At 47.2% G+C, this 21,110-nt stretch overlaps 1 protein-coding gene across 2 annotated transcripts in view; it reads right to left on the bottom strand.

Annotated features, from left to right (window-relative positions):
* PLEKHG2 (pleckstrin homology and RhoGEF domain containing G2) overlaps positions 1 to 21,110 on the bottom strand; it is a 75,138-nt gene that overhangs the window by 14,799 nt on the left and 39,229 nt on the right. For both annotated transcript variants that reach the window (XM_081921892.1, XM_081921893.1), the window contains exons 5-15: positions 20,399 to 20,465; positions 17,311 to 17,357; positions 15,713 to 15,863; positions 12,143 to 12,274; positions 9,643 to 9,825; positions 7,955 to 8,047; positions 6,818 to 6,904; positions 4,323 to 4,356; positions 3,291 to 3,392; positions 1,965 to 2,066; positions 632 to 648 (exon numbers count right to left, since the gene is read on the bottom strand). In XM_081921892.1, the coding sequence (XP_081778018.1) occupies positions 632 to 648; positions 1,965 to 2,066; positions 3,291 to 3,392; positions 4,323 to 4,356; positions 6,818 to 6,904; positions 7,955 to 8,047; positions 9,643 to 9,825; positions 12,143 to 12,274; positions 15,713 to 15,863; positions 17,311 to 17,357; positions 20,399 to 20,465 (1,015 nt within the window). The remainder of the gene's footprint in view (positions 1 to 631; positions 649 to 1,964; positions 2,067 to 3,290; positions 3,393 to 4,322; positions 4,357 to 6,817; positions 6,905 to 7,954; positions 8,048 to 9,642; positions 9,826 to 12,142; positions 12,275 to 15,712; positions 15,864 to 17,310; positions 17,358 to 20,398; positions 20,466 to 21,110) is intronic.

Genomic DNA, 21,110 nt, shown 5'->3' with positions numbered 1-21,110 from the left:
ACGCTCTGTCCCAAGAGACCAGTGGGACTTGACATCTGTCCGCAGGGCCTGCAAGACAGAGCTGTTCTGCCTGGCCTTTGGCTTGGACTCAGTCAGACCCTTATGTTTCCCTCCCCTTATGGTTTTGATCCATGGGCTACTTTTAAAATGAGGCTGCATTTTAAATGGCATTTTAACCTGTATTTTAAATTGGGTTTTTTCTTTCCTTATTATGTTTTTACTGACATTTTATTGATGTTAGCCGCCCTGAGCCCGGCTCTGGCCGGGGAGGGCGGGATATAAATAATAATAATAATAATAATAATAATAATAATAATAATAATAGTAATAAAGCTGCAGAGTCGCTGTACTGCAATGTGAGGCATAACGGCAGCAAAAACAGAGTGGTCCCTGCCCCAAAGAGGTTGCCCATTTTGACAAGACGGGCGGGATGAAGAATGCAAGCACACGCAGTTAAGTCACATTTTGGGAACGTAAGGAGAGCGTCCTGGGTCCGGCCAAGGGCCCATCTAGTCCAGCGTCCGGTTCTCGCAGCGGCCAACCGGGCGCCTCTTTCAGGAAACCCGCAAGTGGGATTTGGGCGCGACAAAGATGCAGAGCAAGGAGGCATGCAAGGCAGCGAACCACCTACCTTGATCTTGGCCACGTCTGAGAATGTCCGCAGCAGGGAACAGAGGAAAGGAAGAGGAGGAGGGAGGAGGAAGGAAAAAAGGAACCATCAGGGTCAGTGGCACAACAGCTGAATTTTGTTTAAAATGAAAAATGGGCAGGATCAATTCCAGAGGATCAGCCATGCTAGTCTGTTCCAACCAAAAAAAGAGGGGGAAAAACCCAAAGTTTCCTAGTTAACCTGCCTGGTGGTGGTGTTCCCAATAGCTAGAGCCCAGACCCACCAGCTAAAGATCAGTAAAAGAAACTTTCTTATAGAAACGGAAATCACAGAATCATAGGGCTGGAAGGGGATCTGATTTAAATCAAATCGATTTAAACCACAATTTAAACCACGATTTAAATCACTAATCAGTAAGACTTGATTTAAATCAATTTTTTATTTTTATTTTTTACGGAAAGACTCATTCTTGCTGGTATAATCTTAGCATTTCCAACCAGAGGAAGGTTCCATTTTTGGAATCATAAATTTTCAGAGTAGTTTTTACAGTTATATCAAAAATTACCGATTTGGTTATACCATTAGAAATTCATAGACAGATAATTATGAAATTATGGTGAGGTTTAATTAGTTAACTTTTCTGCTGTGCTTTATTGGAAGGCGAAAAATAATCATTTCCTTAATAACAATTTATTTAACTAAAGCAATAACATTATAGCCTATTTGTTAACTGATGTGGTTAAATGTTTGTTTGTTTTTTAAAAAAACTTAGACGGAATTTTAGCACATATGAAAAACTTAAAACAAATCCTGATTTCCTGATGAACAGCCTTTGGACTATAACGTAACTTAAATAGAAAGCTATCTTTACAACGATTTTTCCTCGAAAGCATTTTATTTTAAAAATCTGATTTAAATTTTTAAAAATCTGATTTAAATTTAAAAAATTCCGATTTAAATAAAACAATTCCGATTTAAATAATAAAAAAATCCAATTTAAATAATAAAAAACCGATTTAAATATAAAAATCCAATTTAAATTTTAAAAAATCTGTTGTTGTTTTTTTAAAATCGTTGATTTTTATCCACCCTGCCTGAGGGTCATCTAGTCCAACCCCCTGGCATTCAGGGATCAAAACACACGGTTCCCCATCCAATCTGAAACCAGACTGGACCCTGCTTAGCTTTATTTATTGTTTGGTGCTGCTTGTTAAGAACACAGCTTTTCTTGCAGCGCACTGCCCCCTAGTGCCACTCTGGAGAATGCAGGGCACCTTTTGCAAAACCTCCATCCCAGCTTGCACAGAAATGGGAAATTCTCCAGAAAGAGAGAGACCTGAGTACTTTTCCTCACCAGACTGCCTGCGGCCGCGGCGGTAAGAACCGCTCTTCTCCAGGTGCAGGATGGGGCAGCTCCGTCGCGCTCGTTCGGGGCTATACATGAACTCCGGTGGGTCTGGGGAAAAAGGAAATGAAAGTTTCGTCATGTCCAGAATTCACCCGCCTACTGAAGCTTGCCTGGTCTCCATAGCAAAGGCACATGGCTCAGATGCTGTTCTTTAACTCTGTCTACTAAATCAGTAAATCATGAGCCAACAGTGTGACTCGGCAGCTAAAAAAGCCAATGCAATTCTGGGCTGCATCAGTAGGAGTATAGCATCTAGATCAAGGGAAGTAATAGTGCCACTGTATTCTGCTCTGGTCAGACCTCACCTGGAGTACTGTGTCCAGTTCTGGGCACCACAGTTCAAGAAGGACACTGACAAACTGGAACGGCTAAGGGAGCTGGGCATGTTTAGCCTGGAGAAGAGGAGGTTAAGGGGTGATATGATAGCCATGTTCAAATATATCAAAGGATGTCACATAGAGGAGGGAGAAAGGTTGTTTCCTGCTGCTCCAGAGAAGCGGACACGGAGCAATGGTTCCAAACTACAAGAAAGAAGATTCCACCTCAACATTAGGAAGAACTTCCTGACAGTAAGAGCTGTTTGACAGTGGAATTTGCTGCCAAGGAGTGTGGTGGAGTCTCCTTCTTTGGAGGTCTTTAAGCAGAGGCTTGACAACCATATGTCAGGAGTGCTCTGATGGTGTTTCCTGCTTGGCAGGGGGTTGGACTCGATGGCCCTTGTGGTCTCTTCCAACTCTATGATTCTATGAGTATTTGTCCATGGAGTTTTCTTGGCAGGGATACTGGACCAGATGGTGGGACAGTGTTCTCGAAGCTACCAGCATGAGTTTGACCAAACTGCGGGAGGCAGTGGAAGACAGGAGTGCCTGGCGTGCTCTGGTCCAGGGGGTCACAAAGAGGCGGACATGACTAAACAACTACAACTAAATCAGTGATTCCCTAATTTTTTGGAGGGGAGGCCATTACCCGTTAGGCCACATAAACTCATCCCCAGCGCCCTATAAAAAGCCTTTTTCAGACGAGCAGGTTTGCACGACACAGCAAGAGACATTATGATGCAATAACATCCTTCTGGATTTCTGTCCTCGCCCCCATGCTTTTCAATATCTATATGAAGCTGCTGGGAGAGATCATCATTTAAGTTCTCCCCTTAAATGTGAACTGCACCAAATCCCTTCTCATCCCTCCTTCATCTGCATCGAAGGGGGCTGGACTAGATGACTCCTGGGTATCTTCCGACTCGACAATTCTGTGATCTCATGACTTCCTCACCCGATTGCCGCCGATTTCGGCTGCACGCCACGGACTCATCAACCCGCGTCGAAGGTAACGTCTTCTTGGGAGCTCCTGGGCTGGAGAAGACCTCTGGGGAGCCTGCAGCAAATGAACATGAAGAATGCAAACACCTTGGTTCTCAAATGCCGAAAACCCAGAAGTCAGTGTTCCGGTTTTTGAATGTTTTTCAGAAGCCAAACATCCATTGCGGTTGTCAGCTATTGTTTCCGGGGCGCCTGCAACAATCAGAAGCAGCGCCTTGGTTTCCAAACATTTCAGAAGTCAAACGGACTTCTGGAATGGATTCAGGTTGGCACTTTTGTTTTTGCTATTTATTTTGAGGTTTTGTCTTTGAGGCTTTTTCGCTTTGTTTGTTTTTGTGGCTGTGTGGAACCCAGTTCAGCTACTGATTGATTGATTGATTGATTGATTGTGTGACTGCGGAAATGATTAAGAAAAATATCCATCTAAACAATGACTATCATCAGTGCAGGTAAGAAAAAAATAATTATTTTTATTATCTACAGTACTGTTTTCTTTATTTTATAGTACAGTACATTGATTATTGCTTTCATTTTATGGGTCACTGGTCTCATTAGATAGTAAAATTCATGGCTGTTTTAGGGGTTGTTTTTAAAAGTCTGGAACGGATTAATCCGTTTTGCATTACTTTCTTTGGGAAAGCATGCCTTGGTTTTGGAACGCTTTGGTTTTGGAACGGACTTCCGGAGCGGATTAAGTTTGAAAACCAAGGTACCACTCTGTAAATATTGTTACACAACAAGGAGACAGGTGTCTTTGGTTTATGCAGAAGAGTCCAGAGCTAAAATCCTATGGAAATGAGAAACCTCAAGAGAAAGCATCCCCAAACTCAGCCCTCCAGATGTTTTGGGACTACAACTCCCATCATCCCTAGCTAATAGGACCCATGGTCGGGATGATGGGAATTGTAGTCCCCAAACAGCTGGAGTTTGGGGGTGCCTGCTCAAGAGTTTGGGAAGGAGGGGGAAAAGAGACTGAGACACTTACCCTGGAAGCTGTTTTCTAACAGGACTTGCTTAGCCTGCAACAAAGAGCAAAAGGGAAGGAAGAATCAGATGCGGTCAAGTGCAAGAGACAGCATGGCATAGAGGTCAGAAAGTCCGACGAGGACCCAGGAGACCAGGGTTCAAATCCCCGTACTCGGCCATGAAGCTCACTGGGTGACCTGGTGTCAGGAGTGCACGCAGGAGCCAGGCCCTGGGACCAGAAGGGCTTCTCAGGACTGGGGCCTTCCTAAGTTGGTTCTGGAGAGGCAAGGAGCGGCCGCACAGGTGAGGCCGATTGGGAACTCACAGCACCTGGTGGCAAGAGCCGGAAGGGATATAAGGTCAGCATTTCCCTTCGGCTCTTTGCCACAGCAACATGTTTCCTGCCTTGCTGTGTTTGGCTTCTTGCTTCCTGATCCTCGGACCTCGGCTCCTTGACTCCTTGCTTCTCGCCCCTCAGACCCTCGACTTCATGACTCCTTGGTTCTCGACCCTCGGACCCTTGACTTTGTGACTCCCTGCTTCCTGAACCTCAGACCCTTGACTTTGTGACTCCTTGCTTCTTGTCCCCAGACCCTTGACTTCGTGACTCCCTGCTTCCTGACCCTCGGATCCTTGACTTCGTGACTCCCTGCTTCTCGACCCTCGGACCCTCGACTTCGTGACTCCTTGCTTCTCGACCCTCGGACCCTCGACTTCGTGACTCCTTGCTTCTCGACCCTCGGACCCTTGACTTCGTGACTCCCTGCTTCTCGACCCTCGGACCCTCGACTTCGTGACTCCTTGCTTCTCGACCCTCGGACCCTTGACTTCGTGACTCCCTGCTTCCTGAACCTCGACTTCGTGACTCCCTGCTTCTCGACCCTCAGACCCTCGACTTCGTGACTCCTTGCTTCTCAACCCTTGGACCCCTGACTTTGTGACTCCTTGCTTCTCAACCCTCGGACCCTTGACTTTGTGACTCCCTGCTTCTTGACCCTCAGACCCTTGACTTCGTGACTCCCTGCTTCTCGACCCTCGGACACTTGACTTCGTGACTCCCTGTTTCTCGACCCTCGGACCCTTGACTTCGTGACTCCCTGCTTCCTGACCCTCGGACCCTTGACTTTGTGACTCCCTGCTTCCTGACCCTCGAACCCCTGGCTTCCTGACCCCTGGATTCTAGACTCTCGTTCCTGCTCCCACCCCGCCATCTTGCCCCCAGTCCCAACGTCCTCAGCCAGTACTTCCATTGCCCGTAGACCAGACCATGACACCTTGGGCCAGTCGCTGCCTCTCAGCCTCACCTACCTCGCTGGGTTGTTGTGGGAATAAAATGAGGAGGGGGAGAGCTGTGCACTCCACCTGAGGCTCCAGGGAGAAAAAGGTGGGATGGGAATGCAATCCACCCACAAACAACCCATTCCTGGGGCGACACAAAACAGAGAACATTGCCTTATTCTGAGCCATGCAGTTTGTCCAGCCGTCTACCATCTGGTACACAGGATGAGACCCTCCCTGCCCGCAGACTGTCTCTCCAGAGTGGTGCATGCTCTGGTTATCTCCTGCTTGGAGTACTGCAATGTGCTCCACGTGGGGCTACCTTTGAAGGTGACCTGGAAACTACAACTAATCCAGAATGTGGCAGCTAGACTGGGAGCAGCCGCTGAGACCACATAATACCAGTTCTGAGAGATCTGCATTGGTGCTGACCTTGAAAGCCCTAAACGACCTCGGCCCAGTATACCTGAAGGAGCATCTCCACCCCCATTGTTCTGCTGGACACTGAGGTCCAGCTCCGAGGGCCTTCTGGCGGTTCCCTCCCTGCGAGAAGCCAAGTTACAGGGAACCAGGCAGAGGGCCTTCTCGGTGGTGGCACCCACACTGTGGAACACCCTCCCATCAGTTGTCAAGGAAATAAAGAACTATCTGACTTTTAGAAGACATCTGAAGGGAGCCCTGTTTAGGGAAGCTTTTAATATGGGCAGGAATATGGGCTGGTGTGGGGGACTCCCTGGTCCTAAATGGGGTAACTGTGCCCCTGAAGGACCAGGTGCGCAGCCTGGGAGTCATTTTGGACTCACAGCTGTCCATGGAGGCGCAGGTCAGTTCTGTGTCCAGGGCAGCTGTCTACCAGCTCCATCTGGAACACAGGATGAGACCCTCCCTGTCCGCAGACTGTCTGGCCAGAGTGGTGCATGCTCTGGTTATCTCTCGCTTGGACTACTGCCATGCGCTCTACGTGGGGCTACCTTTGAAGGTGACCCGGAAACTACAATTAATCCAGAATGCGGCAGCTAGACTGGTGACTGGGAGTGATATATTTTGATGATACAGCAGCATGTAAATATTTTTATAAACAAAAAAATATTGTGAATGCACAATGAAACAGATGGCTGGAGGGACCTCTGACTTCTCTTTCTCTCTCCCTGAGCCATACAGGTACCTCCACAAGGTCTAACAGGATTCCAGATTAACTCCCACCAGCAGGTAACACTACTCCTGGACCCCAGTTACCTTCTGAGGGATGGATGCTGGGTGATTCTCCACGATTAACCGCTTCAGATAATGGATCCACAGACGTTTTTCTTCCTGGTTCCTCACCTGCGGTAGCAAAGGCCAGCATTTGGGTGCATTTTCCTTTCCTTTCCATTCTTTTCTTATCTATCTATCTATCATCTATCTATCATCTATCTTCATCTATCTATCTATCATCTATCTATCTATCTATCTATCTCTCTCTCTCTCTCTATCTATCTATCTATCTATCTATCTATCATCTATCTATCTATCTATCTATCTATCATCTATCTATCTATCTATCTATCTATCTATCTATCTATCATCTATCTATCTATCTCTATCTATCATCTACCTATCTATATCTATCTATCTATCGGTTTTCACATATTACATTACAATACAAATGTACCAAAGCCAACACCATTTCCTCCCGATACATTTACATTTATAGTTCCTCAATCCATCATATTATTATTTTCTCCCTCTGCCCCCACTCGATTTCCTCCACATTATACAATTTACACTAATCTTTGCATTCTACAGTCTTCTCGAGTCATCTAGATATCCTTATTCTCTTTCCTTACTAATTTTCCTTCCACCCAGTACTTCACATTTTAATCTAGGCATATTAGTGTTATCTTTTTCTGAGCAATATTTTCCCATATACTCATCAAAACATTTCCGCTCCTTTTTAAATTTTTTGATTCGGCTGATTTCTTATTTATAGCAGTTAACTTTGCCAGAATTAAATATTCATTTAGTTTACAAATCCCTTCTTCCTTTGTGCGTATAGTTTGTGACTTCCACCTTGCGGCAATCACTAGTCTAGCAGCTGTACTTGCATATAGAAAAATTCTTTTCCTCCCCCGTGGTATCTCTTCATCTATCAATCCAAGAAGATATGTCTCTGGTTTCTTTGTTATTGATATTTTGGGTGCATTTGGGTGCATCTTCCACAGCCGGGTATCTCAGGTGTATAAAAGGATGCCGAGAACTCTCCATAATGCACCTGGTGTGCGGCACTCACACACTTTGAAATCCGCAAAGCCCTGCGCAATGTTTGGGGGCGTTTTTTGTGCTTTCATTTTGCCTTCCAGCTCAGCTCGACTTTGAACCCCCCCTGGAGCTCACCTGTACCACGTGCTGCTGTTTGGGGATGGAGAGGTCGGAGATTTTGAAGCTCATGGGGTCCTTTGTGTTCTCCTGCAGGGCCAGGTTGCAGCACTGTAGAGGCGGGAAAAGAAGAAAAACGGAATGGAAACGGCGCCATCTCGTCCAACCGTTTGGCGTGAAGACAGCAGTGACATTTTTAGAGCAGCAAGGACGCTCTCTTGGAAGTGCCCTCGACCCTTCAAACCAAATGTTCTTCCAGGACTGAGCTCTGAGATTAAAAATGAATCAACAAGCAGAGACTCCGCCTGAAGCAGGGAATGAACTGCCTGATTTACATATAAGCTAAACAAGCCCCACTCCCTTGGGGGCCCCCAACAAATTAAAGGAAAAAAACCCTGGATGTACATTTCCAAAATATAAGATAAAAAACAAATAAAATAAAACCTACCTACAGCAACAGTGTTTTGTGTTGTGTAGGCTCCTGTGATGTAAGTCATGGGCCCCGCCTGCTAGTCTGCTCCCTCAAATATCACCAATTTGCTCCTTTCTATATATAGGGTGCCCACATTCTGCATGGACTGGTTGCAGGGCAACATACGCAAATGTCTTGAGATACTGATTAGGTCCATCAATTACAGTGGTGCCCCGCAAGACGAATGCCTCGCAAGATGGAAAACCCGCTAGACGAAAGGGTTTTCCGTTTTTCGATGCGCTTCGCAAGACGAATTTCCCTATGGGCTTGCTTCGCAAGACGAAAACGTCTTGCGAGTCTTGCGATTTTTTTCGCTCCCCCCCTTTTTCTAAGCCGCTAATAGCCTTTTAGCCGCTAAGCCTTTAATAGCCACTAAGCCGCTAAACCGCTAATAGCGCTAATCCGCTAATAGGGTTGCTTTGCAAGACGAAAAAACCGCTAGACAAAGAGACTCGCGTAACGGATTATTTTCATCTTGCAAGGCACCACTGTACCATATAGCATACAGTGGTACCTCTGGTTGCGAACGGGATCCGTTCCGGAGCCCCGTTTACAACCTGAGCAGAACGCAACCCGCTTCTGCGCGGGTCACAATTCGCCGCTTCTGCATATGCATGTGACATCATTTTGAGCGTCTGCGTGAGCGATGAGACCCAGAAGCAACCCTATCCGGTACTTCTGGGTCACCACAGGACGCAACCTGAAAAGATTTAATCCGAAGCATTTTTAACCTGAGGTATAACTGTATATTCAACACAAAAAACAGGGACATAGGACAACTGGACGTCAGTAGCTTAAAGTGGTAAAGGGTAAAGGGACCCCTGACCATTAGGTCCAGTCGTGGCCGACTCTGGGGTTGCGGCGCTCATCTCGCTTTACTGGCCGAGGGAGCCGGCGTACAGCTTCCGGGTTATGTGGCCAGCATGACTAAGCCACTTCTGGCGAACCAGAGCAGCGCACGGAAACGCCGTTTACCTTCCCGCCGGAGTGGTACCTATTTATCTACTTGCACTTTGACGTGCTTTCGAACTGCTAGGTTGGCAGGAGCAGGGACCGAGCAATGGGAGCTCACCCCATTGCCGGATTCGAACCGCCGACCTTCTGATCGGCAAGCCCAAGAGTCTCTGTGGTTTAACCCTCAGCGCCACCCACGTCCCCCTTCTGTGACTCTACATGTCCCCAAAATCTGGGCCCCTCATTCTTCCTCCCCACACCCTCCCCTAGCCCCTCTTACAAAGATGTGGCTCTTGTAGACGAAGGCTTCTCCACGGCGCTTGGCGATCAGGATCACCTTGCTAAGGAGGAAGAAGACCCTCTCCTTGCGTGCCCGGGGCACCCGGAACTGCCCCTCCAGTACCAGCTCCCCAAAAGCCCCCAACTCTGGGCCTGTCCAGCCAACCAGCTGCCTCTGGATCTCCTAGGAAAAGGACAGAGGAATGGGGAGGGAGGGAAAACAAGGAGACAGCGCTCAGCTCCCGAAGAGGAAAGATTTACTAGCCGCAACTTAATAATAATAACAATAATTTATTATTTATACCCCACCCATCTGGCTGGGCTTCCCTAGCCACTCTGGGCGGCTTCCAACAGAACACTAAAATACAATGACCTATTAAACATTAAAAAGCTTCCTGTTAAGTTGTGGGTGAAGATATCAGACGACACAGCGATTCTTCAAGCAGCTCTTGTTTATTCACAGGCCAGAACAGAACTGAACTGAAGGGTTCAGCCAGCCTGCTTATATAGAGCTCCACTACAACGCAACAGCAGCCACTTTCTGTAACTATCCAATCACTGAACGTCACTTTCGATCCCTTATTTGCATATGTGGACCTGAGTGAAAACTATCTACTGGACCTCTTAAGAGTATGGCCTGTTTAGAAATCGAGGCGGTTTTGAGTTTGCCTACTGGTTGAATGCAGTACTGCGCGACATTGGATGCCCCTATTTTGCAGGAGGGTTTCAGGTGAATTCTGGGACTTTGGGCTTGCAAAATTAAAGCGGGTTTAAAACGCTCTGGTGCCCCAGCACACATTCAAAAAGCAATGCCTTACGGTCTGCAAATAACAACACCCTGAAGATTCTGGGCCCCAGGAAGATTAGACTGGCCTCGACCAGAGCCAGGGCCTTTTCAGTCATGGCCCCGGGCTGGTGGAACGCTCTATCACAAGAGACCAGGGCCCTGCGGGATTTGACATCCTTCCACAGGGCCTGCAAGATGGAGCTGTTCCACCAGGCCTTTGGTCGGGGTTCAGTCTGATTCTTTTATTTCTGTATAAGAACAAGCATTAAAGAGGCCAGTGTGGTGTAGTGGTTAAGAGTGGTAGACTCATAATCTGGGGAACTGGGTTCGATTCCCTGCTCCTCCTTGGGCCAGTCACACTTCTCTGAAGTCTCTCAGCCCCACTTGTTGTGGGGGAGGAAGGGAAAGGAGAATGTGAGCCGCTTTGAGACTCCTGAAGGAGAGTGATAAAGCGGGATATCAAATCCAAACTCTTCTTCTCTTCTTCTTCTAGCCTGCACACAGGTCCTTATAATATCAGTGGAAACAGTTGGTCCTGACAAGTATTAACTGCTTTCACTTTTAACCTGAGGATTATCATTTGTTCAGTTTCAACTTTATTTTTAATTTATCTGAATTAATTTTGGGGCACATTTTAATTGATTGATTGCTTATTTTTATGCATATTGTATTATTTATATGATGTTAGCCGCTCTGAGCCCGGCTCTGGCCAGGGAGAGCGGCATACAAATAAAATTATTATTATTATTATTATTATTATTATTATTATTATTATTATTATTATTATTTATACCCAACTGGCTGGGTTTCCCCAGCCACTCTGGGTGGCTTACAGCATACACTGGTACCTCCAGTTATGAACGGGATCCGTTCCAGAGGCCCGGCCGATCCCGAAAACTTTGTAACGGGAGTATACACTTCCGGGTTTGCCGCGTTCGCAACCCGAAGTTTACGTATCCAGAGGGATACGTAAGCAGAGGTACGACTGTATAGCAAAACATAATAAAAACATTAAAAACTTTCCTATAATGCGATGTGTCATATGCATTTTCAGCAATGTATAATGGATTATTTCCTCCGACATGTTCAGGTTGCTGTAACGGAGGCAAATAGCTGCTGAAGGATCTTCTCTGCCGTAGCACCCAGAGAAGCAAACACCTGGCCTTTAGTTCTCAAATACCATATTTTTCGCCCCAAGTTTCACCGGCCCAAGTTTTTTTGGGGGGAAATAAAGAAAAAAAATTATTCCCCCCCCCCGGCGCTTGTGGGGCCGGCAGCGGGGAGAAGCGCTCTTCTCCCCGCCGCCCGCTTGCAGACCAGGTCCGGGGACAGCGGGAAGACGCGCTGCGCCTCCCAGCTGTCCCCAGAGCTTGCGGGGCTGCTGGCAGGGAGAAGCACATGTCTCCCCAACGTCAGCCTCCAAACAACATCAGGAGACAGCGGGATGGCGGCGTTCCGCCTCCCCACTGTCCCCCGACCTTGTGGGGCTGGCACTGCGGCTCTCCTGAAGCCTGGAGAGCGAGAGGGGTCACTGCGCACCGACCCCTCTCGCTCTCCAGGCTTCAGCGAAAGCCTGCATTCGCCCCATAGGACGCACACGCATTTCCCCTTCATTTTTGGAGGGGAAAAAGTGCGTCCTATAGGGCGAAAAATATGGTAATTCTGGTGTGCCCTCGGCACGATCAGCTCTTTTGAGTTTTCCCCTTTTTAATACCTGCAGCCGGGTGGCGTGTTCCTGCTTGCGCTTCATGTCGTTGATGTACCAAGCCACGGCCGTCATGGTGATGCTTGCCTCTTCCACGGCGTCGTAGCCGGGACTGCTCTTATCGTAATGCTTTGCCAGTTCCTGGGAAGGGAAGGCAAAGTCTGCGTTGAATCGTAGAATCATAGAAGAGTTGGAAGAGACCCCAAGGGCCATCGAGTCCAACCCCCTGCCAAGCAGGAAACACCATTAGAGCACTCCTGACATATGGTTGTCAAGCCTCTGCTTAAAGACCTCCAAAGAAGGAGACTCCACCACACTCCTTGGCAGCAAATTCCACTGCCGAACAGCTCTTACTGTCAGGAAGTTCTTCCTAATGTTTAGGTGGAATCTTCTTTCTTGTCGTTTGGATCCATTGCTCCATGTCTGCTTCTCTGGAGCAGCAGAAAACAACCTTTCTCCCTCCTCTATGTGACATGTGCGTTGCTTGATGGAGATGGTTAGGAGTGAGCCGGCAATAATAATAATTTATAATAATAATTTATTATTTACACCCCGCCCATCTGGCTGGGTTTCCCCAGCCACTCTGGGCGGCTTCCAACAAAATATTAAAATACAATAGTCTGCCAAACATTAAAAGCTTCCCTAAACAGGGCTGCCTTTAGATGTCTTCTAAAAGTTTGGTAGTTATTTTTCTCTTTGACATTTGGTGGGAGGGCGTTCCACAGGGCGGGTGCCACTACTGAGAAGGCCCTCTGCCTGGTTCCCTGTAACTTGGCTTCTCACAGCCAGGGAATCGCCAGAAGGCCCTTGGCACTGGACCTCAGAGTCTGGGCTGAACGATGGGGCTGGAGATGCTCCTTCAGGCCTACTGGGCCTTTGAGGCCGTTTAGGGCTTTCAAGGTCAGCACCAACACTTTGAACACTCGGAAACGCACTGGGAGCCAGTGTAGGTCTTTCAAGACCGGTGTTATGTGGTCTCGGCGGCCGCTCCCAGTCCCCAGTCTAGCTGCCGCATTCATTACGACCGTCCAGAAGGATGTTATGGTCGATGGTGTCAAAAGCCACTGAGAGATCCAGCAGAACTAGGAAGCAACTCTCACCTTTGTCCCTAGCCTGCCGGAGATCATCAACCAGCGCGACCAAGGCAGTTTCAGTCCCATGATGAGGCCTGAATCCCGACTGGAAGGGATCCAAATGGTCCGCTTCTTCCAATAAATTGCACGAACCTCATTTCTTCGAAGAAACAAGGTCTGCACCCGAGTGCTGGGCCTAATGACTCTTCTCGGTACGTCTTGTCTCAGTTGCGGAGACTGAAGGTCCCCACCTCACCACAGCCGGCTGTGTCCCTTCCTCTGCAGGGAGTTTCCCAAGCAATCTGAGACTACGCCAACGCTCCTCCTTTTGTTCTTCTCACTTCACACCTCTCCTGGTCCTGGGAGACCAGGGCGGAGGGGAGCTTTTTGCAGCGGGCTCCTTCACTGGCCTGACTCATTTCTGCCACTTTGAACAACCACAAGCAACACGTGTCTAATAACGATCTAGCAAAAAAATTATAACATTATATTGTTTCACACTTCATAAGCAGAAAGTATGTAACCCTTGCATAAAGTCACAAATGATAAGAGTCAAATCAATGTTCCATGAACAAAATTAGAAAGCGTGTCAGCATCAAAGAAAACTGAAATGAAGGCAAATTGTCTTTCAAGAGTCAAAATGCTGCGAAAGTCTGGCGATAGGTGCTCCGAACGTAGAATCGTTTTTCCAGATAACGAACTGTTTCAATGGCAATTCTTCGCCAGCAAATAAGTTGTCCCTACAGGTACTTCAAATAGAAATAGATCAGCAATCCCTTAACAGTGTAAAAAGCTGATCAACAACAAAAAAGCTGTGAAGCAATAGGATGTTACACATTTTTTGTTAGATCATGATTAACCACATGTTGCTTGTGGTTGTTCAAAGTGCCGGAAATGAGTCAGGCCAGTGAAGAGCCTGCTGCAAAAAGCTCCCCTCCATCCTGGTCTCCCAGGATCAGGAGAGGTGTGAAGTGGGAAGAACAAAAGGAGGAGCGCCGGTGTAGTCTCAGAGTTTTCTGTTTTTGCAACACAGGGGATTTCATTTCGGCCACTTGGCTTTTCTCTTTTCCTGCTTCCAGTTCTGCTCCTCTCTGACACAGAATCTCCCTGCTCACTACGCCCTGTTGCCCTTTCAGCATCCGGCACCTTCTCTTCCCAGCCTTCTCCCTCTGACCGCTCCGCGTTGTCCCTGGGCTCTGAGCCTTTTTCCCTTGCGGGTTCCCCAGCCGATTTCTGCCACCATTCCTCAGAGTCCAACCGGTCCACGACAGAGAGACTTGCTCACTGGGCAAAAGGCTCTGAAACTAGCCACAACGGCTGTGATCGGCCTCCACGGTCAGATGCGCCCAAACACGAGCTGCTGGAAGCCCCAGGAGGGGCCAGTGTTGCTCTTGTATTCGAATCCTGCTTACAGGTTTCCCTGCAGCATTTGGTTGGCCACTGTGACAAGACTGCCCTTTACACAGCAGACCTCGTCAACTGATGCCGAACAAAATGTTGGACCTCCGGCCCGCAACCCCCGAGAAGAAGCCAAATAAGGTTTCTCCTGGCAGATCAGGACAGAGATATTAAAGGTTAAGGGGACTCTTGACCATTCGGTCCACTTGTGGCCAACTCTGGGGTTGCGGCGCTCATCTCGCTTTACTGGCCAAGGGAGCCGGCGTACAGCTTCCGGGTCATGTGACCAGCAGGACTAAGCCGCTTCTGGCGAACCAGAGCAGCGCACGGAAACGCCATTCACCTTCCCACCGGAGCGGTGCCTATTTACCTACTTGCACTTTGATGTGCTTTCGAACTGCTAGGTTGGCAGGAGCAGGGACTGAGCGACGGGAGCTCACCCTATCGCGGGGATTCAAACCGCCGACCTTCGAATCAGCAAGTCCTATGCTCTGTGGTTTAACCCACAGCGCCACCCAGATCCCGACAAAGATATTACTGCTTCCTTTTTAACCACAATTTTACTCGAAAGGTTTCCCAACGAACTATCCTTTCGGGAAATAGACAGAATATCCAAATACACACAGCCATAGTGTGACCTTATAACCCTTGACAGCTTCGTCCTTGTCTTTTTAATTATTCCAGTTTTATACTGCAATGCCAATGAAGGTATTTGATTAACACTGCGACAACGAGGTGCTGGACTAAACAGACCATTAGCCCGATATAGCAGGTTTCTTCTTATTGTCTTATGCAAAGCTGAGATCACAGAACAAGAGTCCAGGAGCTTTGATTCCCAGAGTTGATCCCTCTTCGCAGGAAACTCTGGGAAACGTAGCCCTGCCTGGGAGGGGAACGGGGGGAATCTCTTAACAGCGCCCAGCATCCTCAACAAACTGCAACTCCCAGAATTCTTTGTGGGGCAGCCATGACACCCTAGTGCTTTAAATGTCTGGTGGGAACGTGGCTCTAAAGAGCCACTTCCAAACCTCTGCAGCCTTCCTCCTCCTCCCCGCATTTCCCCAGTCTGCCCAGACCCTCGATAAGCCCGCCAGGGCCCAATCCTGACCTGCAGCAGCAAATGGTATTTCAGGATCCGTTGGACGGGCTTCAAGAGGTACGTCTCCAGGGGCAGCGAATGCGACAGGGTGGCTTGCCTCTCGCGGAAGAACTTGGCCAGGGAGTCGTTCTCCATGCATTCCCGCAGAACCGAGACCGAGCTATGGGAGGGCGAGAGATGGGGTGTGTGATTGTTTTCTTTTAATAATAATAATAATAATAAAAACAAACAACTCTGAAGGGGTGCGAAGGAAGGGGACAAGTTGGCAGAAAGGGAAGAGGGCGTCAAAGGAAGGCTGTTTCCTTGGACCGACCTAGGATTTTGCTGAGCGGATGTCATCTTGACTTTCAACAGCTTTCGCCAAACTTTCTAGTCCTCAGCAGGGAAGAAAAAACTGCTCCTGGACATTTCAAAGGCGCAGAGCTGCAGCCCGTTGTGGCGTACATTGAGCATGAGCAGGTTGGAAGGTGATATTTGTGAGGATAGGAGAAATTCACCTGTCCCTGCCTATGCAGCTTATAATAATGTACCGTATTTTTTGCTCTATTGGACGCAGTTTTCCCCCTCCAAAAATTGAGGGAAAATGTGTGTGCATCCTATGGAGCGAATGCAGGCTTGTGCCACAGCCGCGCACAACCCCTCCGGCAAGTAGAGGCTGCACGGGGCTATGGCTTCTTTAGCCCTGCGCAGCGTCTCCCGGCAAGGAGAGGCTGCACGGGGCTAAAGGGGAAGCCAAAACAGCGAACGGGATCCATCCCGCTCGCTGCCTTGGCTTGTTCCATAGCTGCGCGCAACCCCTCTGGCAGGGAGAGGTTGTGTGCAGCCTGTACGCTGCTCTTTGGGGCTGGGGGGGGGGATATTTTTTTTCTTGATTTCCCCCCCTAAAAACTGGGTGCGCCCTATGGTCCGGTGCGCCCTATGGTGCGAAAAATATGGTAATAATAATAAAAATAAATTTGTATTTATATCCCGCCCTTCCCAGTTCAAAAACCGGGCTCAGGGCAGCTAACAACAAATTTAAAACACTTAATTATAAAAGCAGCATAAAATGCAGTATAAAAACATGCATAACAATAAAATTCAAAAATCAATTCGATAATCCCCAGGGCTAGCTGGCTGAATTGGTCCTACTTGGGCCACTGAGGAGGCCAGGGGAGAATTAGCTGTCGGGTCTCAGAGTGGATGAACTTCATAAAGGGGGAGGGGGAGGGGGAGGGAAGAAAGGGAAATAAAAGATCAGGCTGAATTCAAATTAAAGGCCAGGCAGAATAGCTCTGTCTTACAGGCCTGGCAGAAGGAGGTTAAATCCTGCAGGGCCCTGGTTTCATGGGACAGAGCATTCCACCAGGTCGGAGCCACCACTGAGAAGGCCCTGGCCCTGGTGGAGGATAATCTGACTTCCTTAGGGCCCGGGACCTCTAAACTATGATTATTCATGGACCTTAAGGCCCTCTGCGGGGCAGACCAGGAGAAGCGGTCCCATAGATATGGTCCATACTAATGAAAAAAGCTGGTCAATAAGGAATTGAAACTAGCGGGAGAATATAAGATGAATGAGAAGCAGCAAATTCAGCGGAGTGAGAGTGATCTGAGAAAGAGAGACTTACTTGGGGTAGTTCATGCAGTACAAGGTGTAGATATCGAACTCTTCACTCTGCAAGAGTTAATTGAACCACGTTAGTGTGCACTGAGGTGCATAAGGCTTGTTACTTTTTTAACAGCCAGCAGGCGGCGCTATAACCTTACTTAACACTTGGGCTTTAGGGACTCTCTTTCCAATGCACTCTGCAACCTTTTCCTGAACAGAATCTGAGCTCCGGGAGAGAGCCAGCTTCAACAAGCGAGCTCCTATGCTCTTGAATTGAAGAGCAAAGGCCAAACCAAAAAGCCATTTATAATGGTGTGAGACCACAGAGGATAGGAGATGCAATTTTCTGACTGTCCTGGGCTGGAATGCTCAGCTCTCGGCTGGAAAACACTACTATTTATTTGCTTTAAAAGGTTTCCCCACTACAAAGCCCAGAAAATAGCTTACAAATCCAACTGCGACACTGTCAAATGCCAGCCGAAGTCAAAACCAGCTGGACCATCAATACTAATAATTTTAAAAAATCAATAGGAAGAACAGTGCAATCAATATATTTCTATATATAAAGAAGCAGAGAAAGCAGATTGATCTCAATCAAGTTACTTCATGGCTCGTAATCATTTATAGTCTTGACCTCCGTGAATTTGTTGACTCCCCAGAAAGGTTTTTTTTACTTGACAGTCCTCACTTTGACTCCCCCCTTCTCCTCCATTTTGTCTAATCCCTGATGCTATTTAACATCACCTCCAGACTCTCGCTATTTCGTGAGAGGGGCTGAATCGCATGCTAGAAATTTAGGTCCATGCAAATAATAATAATGATAATGATAATGATAATAATTTATTAAATATACCCTGCCCATCTGGCTGGGCTTCCCCAGCCACTCTGGGCGGCCTTAAAAAAAAATATTAAAATACTGTAATACATTAAACATTAAAAGCTTCCCTAAACAGGGCTGCCTTCAGATGTCTTCTAAAAGTCTGGTAGTTGTTTTTCTCTTTGACATCTGGTAGGAGGGCGTTCCACAGGGCGGGCGCCACCACCGAGAAGGCCCTCTGCCTGGTTCCCTGTAACTTGGCTTCTCGCAGGGAGGGAACCGCCAGAAGGCCCTCGGAGCTGAACTTCAGTGTCCGGGCTGAACGATGGGGGAGGAGACGCTCCTTCAGATATACTGGACCGAGGCCATTTAGGGCTTTAAAGGTCAGCACCAACACTTTGAATTGTGCTCAGAAACGTACTGGGAGCCAATGTTGGTCTTTCAAGACCGGTGTTATATGGTCTCAGTGGCCGCTCCCAGTCACCAGTGTAGCTGCCACATTCTGGATTAATTGCAGTTTCCAGGTCACCTTCAAAGGTAGCCCCACATAGAGCGCATTGCAGTAGTCCAAGCGGGAGATAACCAGAGCATGCACCACTCTGGCAAGGCAGTCCGCAGTGGATTAAAGTTCTTGCGGGCATTAAATCCACTTCAAAAACAACAGCAGCCTTTTTGCTGTTAGGAAAGTGACAGGGAATTGAACTAAAGGGTATAGAACAAGGATCGGCTGATGGGAAGACGTCCAGCCACTTGGGGAAAAAATGAGAAAAAAGGCTCAGTAAAGAGTAGACATTGCCCCTCAGCATAAGCTCCGTGCAAGCAAATCAGGATCCGTGCTCAATAAGTCAATCATATGGAGTAGTCTTAAGTTAGCAGCCCTCGTCAGAAGCTGGTCCTTCAGTTATCCTGGCTCTGGCACATTTAATAATATTAATTAATAATTAGAATTTTATCATTTATACCTTTCCCATCTGGCTGGGTTGCATTTAAGGGCCTTACGGGTTAAAACCAGCACTAGTCTGCAGGAACTAACTGGATCTTGAAATATTGGGGAACCATTACTCTCCATAAAAAGGTAAAGGTAAAGGGACCCCTAACCATTAGGTCCAGTCGTGGCCGACTCTGGGGTTGCGGCGCTCGTCTCGCTTTATTGGCCAAGGGAGCCAGCGTACAGCATCCAGGTCATGTGGCCAGCAGAACTAAGCCTCTTCTGGCGAACCAGAGGAGCGCATGGAAACGCCGTTTACCTTCCCACCAGAGCGGTACCTATTTATCTACTTGCACTTTGTACTTTCGAACTGCTAAGTTGGCAGGAGCAGGGACCAAGCAACGGGAGCTCACCCCATCGCTGGGATTCGAACCACTGACCTTCTGATTGGCAAGTCCTAGGCTCTGTTGTTTAACCCACAGCACCACCCGCGTCCCAATTACTCTCCATAGTTAGACCTAATTAACCTGGCTAGGATTTACAACCTCGGCTATAGTAATAATAATAATAATTTATTATTTATACCCCGCCCATCTGGCTGAGTTTCCCCAGCCACTCTGGGCGGCTCCCAATCAAATGTTAAAAACAGTACAGCATTAAATATTAAAAACCTAAAGAGGGCTGCCTTCAGATGTCTTTTAAAGATAGGATAGCTGCTTATTGCCTTGACATCTGATGGGAGGGTGTTCCATAGGGCGGGTGCCACCACTGAGAAGGCCCTCTGTCTGGTTCCCTGTAACCTCACTTCTTGCAATTAGGGAGAGTTGCAAGGGGGGCTGATCTAGATGACCTTCGGATGTCCTTCGTAGCGCCACAATTCTACAATTCTATGACAGTCTGTGGGGTTTTTTATAAATGATTTTTATTGGTTTTACATTATGTGACATCACACCCTCTTATTTTATCTCTTTGATAACTGAGCCTAACAACTTCTCTCCCTCCCGTCTGACGGCTTACAAAATTAAACTTTACATCTTCATATTTCGCTTCGTTTCCTATCCTTGTTATACCATTACCTAAAATATTCTATGACTCAACCTGAATAGGTAGCAATTTCATCTTACAGATCTTCAAAGAGCCGTGCTAATGATGTCAAATTGCTTACAGTTGTCTTTCAAATATACATTTGCTCCAGTCCTTTTGGAACCCTTGGTCTCGCTATGACATTCTTGACAGGTTGAAGCTTTTTGGATGCTTTTGCGAACACAGCTAAGCGCAGCCTGGACGCTGTTAAGAGGTCAGCTCGTTCCAAAGGAATCGCAGAGCGAAGAAGCTGTGAGCAGAAAGCAGTGAGACCCTTACCCTTTGAACAAAGCACTCTGCGACAGCCTCAGCGCTGGTGTTTCGCTCCATGTCTTCCAGTAGTTCGCTGCTCAAAGACAGAGAAAACATAAATTAGCATAAATAAGGCTTCTCACGACGCTTTCTCAGCCGCCTGTGGCAATACAGTGGTACCTTGGATCTCAAACTCTCTTTTTTTCTTTTCAAATTTTTTTATTCATTTTATAACACAAATAAAGAACACAAACAGAAAAACAAAAAATACAAACAAATTCTCGTCATATCCTTATTTTTCTAAACATTGTTAAGTGGGTTTCCCCAAGTCCCACCTATCTGATTTTCATTTTACTTCATCTTTAGCCGTTTACATATATCATAGTTTCTAACCATCTTTTTTGTTTTATCACACTTAAAATAACTTCTCATTTTATCACTTACAAATAATAATGGGAGCTCACCCCGTTGCGGGGATTCGAACCACCGACCTTCTGATCGGCAAGCCCTAGGCTCTGTGGTTTAACCCACAGCACCACCCGCGTCCCACAATACCAGTATATATGATGATAATTATATTAATCTTCTTATATTTTATAGTGTGGTGGTTTGTTTGATTTTTCTGTTATTTGTTTGTTTGATTGTATGTTTGTTTACTTGTATGTACGTCTGTTTTTCATAAATGTATTTATTTTAAATTAATAAAGATGTATATATATGTGAAGGGACGTGGGTGGCG

The sequence above is a fragment of the Podarcis melisellensis genome (assembly GCF_964234715.1).
Source record: "Podarcis melisellensis genome assembly, chromosome: 8".
Taxonomy (NCBI): Eukaryota; Metazoa; Chordata; class Lepidosauria; order Squamata; family Lacertidae; genus Podarcis; species Podarcis melisellensis.
The sequence above is the reverse complement of the archived record's forward strand: the minus strand, read 5'-3'. Positions and strand labels throughout refer to the sequence as shown.